This window comes from Octopus bimaculoides, chromosome 1 (genome assembly GCF_001194135.2).
Source record: "Octopus bimaculoides isolate UCB-OBI-ISO-001 chromosome 1, ASM119413v2, whole genome shotgun sequence".
Taxonomy (NCBI): Eukaryota; Metazoa; Mollusca; class Cephalopoda; order Octopoda; family Octopodidae; genus Octopus; species Octopus bimaculoides.
In genome coordinates, this window is record NC_068981.1 from 194,653,266 (window position 1) to 194,660,393 (window position 7,128).

General features: G+C 40.6%; 1 protein-coding gene across 1 annotated transcript; it reads right to left on the reverse strand.

Annotated features, from left to right (window-relative positions):
* Positions 1-3,620: 3,620 nt before the first annotated feature.
* On the reverse strand, positions 3,621-4,219 carry LOC106869900 (anaphase-promoting complex subunit CDC26). The gene has a single exon (XM_014915828.2). The coding sequence runs from the start codon at positions 4,011-4,013 to the stop codon at positions 3,726-3,728; it is 288 nt and encodes a 95-aa protein (XP_014771314.1). The 5' UTR covers positions 4,014-4,219; the 3' UTR covers positions 3,621-3,725.
* Positions 4,220-7,128: the final 2,909 nt, after the last annotated feature.

Below are 7,128 nucleotides of genomic sequence, written 5' to 3' on the forward strand. Positions count from 1 at the left end.
TGGGGATGTCTTAGAAGAAAACAGATGGGGAAATCTGAGAATGTTGGTGTTCACAGGTGAGACGAGTGGCAGTATGAGAGTTAACCATTAAACCGATCGTGATGATGATGATAATAAGAGATAGGACGAGGAGGAGGATGTAAAGCATAAACTGTAGCAATCTATTGCTAAACCAAAATGTTGTATAATGATGTAACAGTTTGTCTCTCTATCCCTTGTAATTTATTCAGTCACCCGGACAATTTGTTCTTCGCACCAATATTCCTTCTCAGCTGTGCATTTGTACAAGACCTCACATGTTCTACAAAAAGCACACAAAGGAAACAAATGTGTGCACACCAGGTTTTTTTTTTTTTTTTAGACGAAATCAGATTTTATTTTTAAATTGAAGACACTTATTTGCACCGAGACACACATGCTTTGAATAGAAATGCACAATTTAGACATAATGCACATTTCTGTATACACCCAAGGACAAAAATAAGAGGGAGACATTGCTTCGTGTCCCTTCGACTGTGTGAGTGTTTGATTTCATGTTATTCACCATGGTGATCGAGTTTGTTTGTCTTTTCTTTGTACCAAGTAAAAATCAACCCTGATTTAGTTTTGCATCAATGATTCTAAACAGATGTGTATCAACATATTTTGTTAGTCTCTGCCGATCAGAAAAAGTCCAGCTGATCCTTTTCTGGTTGACTCAGTGGAAAGATGCTTCTTTCACTCACACACACACATTTCTCTCACGAACATTTAAAAGAATATGTTTACACCTCATCATCATCATCCAGTGTTTTAAATTCGGGTTTTGTCCCTGTTAAAGGGGGGGGGGGCAGATCTACCTCAATGCCATAGCAACTGCCCTCACACCATCTCGTCCAGTTTTGGACATCCTTCTTTTTCAAACCAATCTCCTCCTCCACCATTTCCTCGGTTTACCATGCTTCTGTACTCCATTTACCTCAAACACAATCACCCTCCTCAGAACATGCTCTTCATCCCTCCTCAACACATGCCCATACCACCTCACTCCATTCGCCCTTGCCAACCATTCCACCGATTCCTCCAGCCCCAGCATTACCATCAAATCCTCAGTCCTCCTCTTATCAAACAGCCTCACCCCACACATTTCTCTCTGTCCTTCTCAAAATTGCCATCTCTCTCCCCCAAATATTGTCTCCCTCCCATACAGCATTGCAGCTCTCACACAACTCTTATAGACCCTTCCTTTCAACTTTAATGAGAACCTTTTCCCACATAACAACGCTCCTTATTCCCTGAACTTCACCCAGCCAAGTCTTGCTCTTGCCGTCACAGCTGCTTCATATCCAGTCTATCTCCCAAATAAAACCTTCTCACCGTTTCCACCTTGTCGCGATGATATTAAGATCTAAACTGTTAATATATGAATGCGAAAGAGATAGTTGAATAACTGGAAAGCTACTTTTGGGCCACCCTGTATAGCCGGATGCCCTTCCTAACACAAACCCCTTTACAGAATGTGTTGGGTGCTTTTTAAATGAAACTAACACCAGTAAGGTTGCCAAACAGCTTGCAAGACAAAGACTGCACGGCTAAGAGAGAGAGAGAATCCAAGAAAAGTGACATGTATGTAATTATCATCATTTAGCATCCACTTCCCATGCTGGTATGGATTGGATATGTCATCACTGTCAGCATATATATTCAAAGATACTACTCAGACAAATCAGGAACTCTGATGCTGCTAACATTTCATTTTGGTTTGGTTGAACACCAGTCTTCCGAAACACCAACTATTTTAAATGACGTACTGGATGCTGGTTTTTGTTTTGCTTTCATGGCACCAACACTAAAGAAGTAGCCATGTCCTCGACACATCTCAACGCATTAGGTCTGCTCTGACCCTTTGTCTATTGTGGGTTCTTCGTTGTGGTTGGCTCTGAGTGGGGTCTTCGTAATGGTTATATTCTGTTTGGACGCGGTGGTTAATGTGGAAGAAATGCCTCAAGCAGGAGAAGTTCCTACTTCTTCTTTGGTTCAAAGTTTTCTTTATGTGAGATGTGTCTCGGACATGGGGAGTTCTTATTTCTCTTATATTTCTGACCAAAAAAGTTATTCACAAAGACGTTATGTCTGGGACGTGGAGGATTCTTGAGGTGAGATGGGTTTCTGCATGTTTGAGTGAGGCTGCTTTGTCATGTGGTGAAGGGTCCAATGGAATTTCACGTTTTGTGTCTTTGATGAGTATTTGGAACCCTTGAGAGGGTATTGGTTATTCTTCGTTCTGGATGGTCATTCTGGTATTGTCGTGGCAGTGACTTTCTTCTGGTTGTAGGGAGTTCATAGTTTTTAGCTTTTTTTTCATGAAGGGATTATCAGATTGGTATTCCTCCTTGAATGTTATATCATGGAGATTGAACCAATCGTTCTGATCTGTCAGAGTTTCTACAGCTGGGGCGTTAGGAAGGGCATCCAGCTATAGAAACTTTGCCAGATCAGATTGGAGCCTGGTGCAGCCGTCTGGTTCGCCAGTCCTCAGTCAAATCGTCCAACCCATGCCAGCATGGAAAGTGGACGTTAAACGACGATGATGACACATATACATTAACATTATACACATAGATACATTCAAGCTATACATATTGTATAACTTGAGTATACACACATAACTGAAGTATATATACCTGTTATACAGTACGTAAATTAAACTATATAACTATGTGACACGGTATAAGTCTTATAAACATATTATAAACATACTAGATATATAACACGTAAGTTTTACAATATATATCAAACCTGTTGGGTGTATTCTGTACTAATTAGATATACACATTCTGGGTGTACTATACAATAATTATGTATATCCTAGATACACAAGTTTACAAGGGTTGGTTGTAGGTCCTGCCGGAAACTGTAGCCAAACCTTCCTTAAATCTCATTCTACCGTCAGATACACTAAATGAATTTAAGACAGGGCAGTCATTAATGGAATGTCTTTGAGTAAAGGTCTACTGGTACAGCATCGAACAACCAGAACAAAGGACACATTAAGTAAAGGGTAGACTTACGGAATAGATGTGTAACATAAGTTAGAATTCCGAATAAACTTTTTCAGAAAAATGCATTTTTCTAGGTGAGGGGCGATTCTACATTAGCCCCGAAATTTCTGTTTTATTCGGGGTCTTTCAATTTTTTTCTCACACGTTTCGAAACAAATGGGGTGGGGATGAGCCTTTAAAAAAAATAAAAGGTTCCCCCACTACTGTTTTGAAATGTGTCACCCCCCCCCTTTCACGAACGCGCATTTTTTTTTCATATTCGTTCACAGCAAATTGTTTTACACCTGTTACACTATTTTTTTTTGTGTGTGTGTGTGTGTGCTCGGGTCAAACGCTTTAGTTTGACGAAATAAACTTGGAGAAACTACGACCAAAACGGACAAATTTCAACTTATGTTAGTTATACCGAAAATCTGCCAAATAAATTTAAGAAACACAAGCTGAATAAAAGAGGAGTTAGTCACGGCTGGAACCCCTTTGATAAAAGGTTCTGTCATTTTAGGAACGACGCAATGATAGAAGAACACGAACAAATTGAAATAACAATAAATTAGGTGTGTTAATGAATAAAACGAAAACTTCTGTAAAAAAATGACATCTTTAATAGTGAGATATTGGTTAGATGGAATTAGAATAAATAAACAAGAAGAACATTTACATTGACAGAGGTCATTGGAGTCCGTTTCAGTTGTGGATAGGGGTTCGAATCCGAGAAGTTCCGAGCTGAGGTTTGGGGTCGTAACCAATTCGTTCTTGAATCTCACGAATAAACTGGGCCTTAGTTTTACTTCCCGGTGTTGTGTCTCCGCTGCATGTTCCTGGCAGGGCACCTGTTGACGACGAAGACTGCTCACCAACAGCATCGACAGACATCTTCTGCGCATTCTGCTTCAGTCTCTCGTTCTTCATCGCTTCGTATTCTTTGATGTCTTCCAGTTTCAATTCAATCCGAGTCGGGTTACGGCGCAACATCTTCGATTAATATGGACGGTAAAAAGACCAACGTTTGTCCTCTCTCTCTCTCTCTCTCTCAGTCTCCCACGCTGTCAAATAATGGCAGTTAATGTTAGATTAATAAACATCAGACGGAAAGACAAGGAAGTGGATTCGAAGACAGATTTTCAGATACCGCGCTTTTAAGCAAACATGGTGGCTAACGGTGTAAGGGGAAATGATGTCCCTCTTTTATAAACAGACCAACCGGTTGTTGGCGCATGTTCTTTCTTGTTTTACTTAATTTAACAATTTATATATAAAGTAGATAAAGGTTAAGGCTGTTTACACCTTTCAATTGCAATATTGTCATTTAGTCATATACATACATACATATATTGCGTATTTATTATCCCTTTCAAAGCCCTCATATATCTACTGCAAACACCGTCACTAAGCCTCTCCTAGGTTTCTCCCCATCACTTGCCAACGTCCTCTCTATCCTGCCCACTCACCCAGTCCATTCCTCTGCATCACTTCACCTATCCTCACCACCTCTGATATCCTTCAAGAACATGCCTTGACCCACCTTCACCTTCATCTCTCTCACTATCGCTCTCCTTATCCTATCTTACTCTCAAACTCACTCTCCTTTCCCTTCCAACTGGGTAATCCGTGTATCTACAGCAAGACACCTATAATTGTCCCTCTGTACCTTTAGTCTCTCGACTGGCTCAAAGCCCCCCCCCTCATACTTTTCCCCACTCCCTGTTGAGGGGTTTTGCCTTTTTGTGTCTGATGCTGGTACCACATAAAAGCACCAGTGCTGGTGCCAAGTAACATGCACTCAATATACTCTGTAAAGTAGTTGACTGGAGCAAATATATTGTATTTTGGGGGGATATATTCCTCTTTCTTATCAGTGTAGTAGATATGGTGTTGAACGTCGGCGCTGGAAACTGGCTGGAGCTGTGTTCTGTGTGGTGGTCAACAACCAAACCTGTGAGAGGTCTGAAATCGCGACAAACTGGCGTGGATAAAACAGGCTTATCTATAGGTAAAAAGGGGCTCCAGAAACAGCAGAAAAACACTCTCTCATGTGATCTTATTAGAAGGCCACGATTGTTCAGTATGCACCCTGGCGCGAAACAGAACTGGAGACAAATGCTGTGCAAATAAGAGCCAATCAGGGTGATGGACACAGCAGGGTCCGAGGCGGGCCGAAGGCTAGATGTTACCCGCTACATTCGCATTTAAGAATATATAACCGAGAGAAAAGCTTCTGCTACAATCAGAAACCTTGTTTAACCCTTTAGCATTTAAACTGGCCATATCCGGCCAAAATATTCTACATGTTTTATGTTCAAATTGGCCAAATCCAGTTCCTAAGAGCTATCATACAATGTCATACTAGAAGTAAACAATTGCTTCATTGAAATCTCAGTTACAAGATAATGCATGATTAATTCAAAAGAATGTGAATAAATAAGTATTACATTTAACAGAATAATCTGAATGCTAAAGGGTTAATTAAGCTCACTGTTGGTTTGGTGCATTGTCTAAAAGGAGCAATGCTTTATTGGAAATATTATTGGAAATATTTTGCTCAGCAATGTACCTTTCTACAGCAGGAAAAAGAAATTATTTGTAAGCCACTCTTTGAAGAGACTCTTCGTCATCCATGTTTTCTTATTTGAATGCCAGAGGCAAAGTGGCTGAGTTCCTTTCAAGTGTTGGGCCTCACAGAGGCAATGACCAAGACCTTTGGCATTATACAGTGCTTGAGAAGGAGACCCATCAAGCCAAGTAAAATTGCAGTTGTGGTAGATACTGGTGTCACACAAATGGCACCCTTGCCAGTGGCACATAAAAACACCCATTACACTCTCGGAGTGGTTGGCATTAGGAAGGGCACCCAGCTGTAGAAAACCATGTCAAAGCAGACAGGAACTCAATGAAGTCATTTGGCTTGTGAGATCCTATCAAGTCATCTAACTCATGCCAGCATGGAAGATGAACGTCAAATGAGGATGTGATGAGGGAAAATACCCAGGGATGCTTGCTGCCTGAAAACTTAATAGATAAGTGGGTGCTGTCTTACATTATATCGTGGTAGTGGTGGAGTTGTTGTTGCTGTGCTGGTGGTGGTAGGGGTAATAAAATTGTTGTTGCTGCTAATGATGATAATGGTAGTGGTGGTGGTGGTGGCGCTGATGGTGGCAGTGGTGGTGATGGGGTTGGGTGGTTTTGATGATGATGGTGGTGCTGGTGGTGGTGCTGGTGATGGCAATGGTAATACTCGTGGTGGTGTTGATTGCTAGTGGTGTACACGACGATGGTGATGGTGGTGGTGGTGGTGGTGATGATGATAGCAGTGGTGACGTGACAGTGGTGGTGGTAGTGGTGACGTTGATGGTGATGATTGCACAACTGATGATGATGGTAGTGATGGTGATGAGGATGGTGGAGGCATTGGTCATTACAGCAGTGACAATGATAATGATGACACCAACAACGATAACAACAACAACAACAACAACAATGGCAATAACGATGAATGAATAAAATGAATAAACAAAAATAATCAACAAAAAATATATAAAAAAAAGATTATTATTTGGTTAAAGTAGTGACCCATTGTTCGTCTAATGGAGCAAGACTGGGGTAAATGACCAGGTGTGTTTGTATTGAGCGTCTAATTAAATGAGCAACTGATTGGTGTTGAGAAGGGAAAAAAATGTCTGTTCCAAAACCAGGTTTCTTTTGATTTTAATCACAAACATTTCTGCCGTGTTTAAATATGCCACAGACACCATCAACAACAATGGAACCGGTCCGACAAGTTGCAACATTAAAAGCCTTTGTATGTTGTTGCTATTGTCATGATGTATTTCTTGTATGATTTTCAATGCCTCTGCAGCAAAATCTTTGACAAATATGTTCAGGAATCAATCAATACTCAGAGAAGCTGGAATAATTGGCATATGGCGTAGTGGTAAGGAGCACGGGCTAATAATCCCTAGATTCCAAGTTCGATTCCAGGCAGTGACCTGAATAATAATAATAATAATAATAATAATAATAATGATGATGATGATGATGATGATGATGATGATGATGATGATGATGATGATGATGATGATGATGATGATGA

Excerpts from the sequence above, each read along its gene's own strand:
- LOC106869900 (XM_014915828.2), bottom strand. The coding sequence starts at position 4,013 with ATGTTGCGCCGTAACCCGACTCGGATTGAATTGAAACTGGAAGACATC.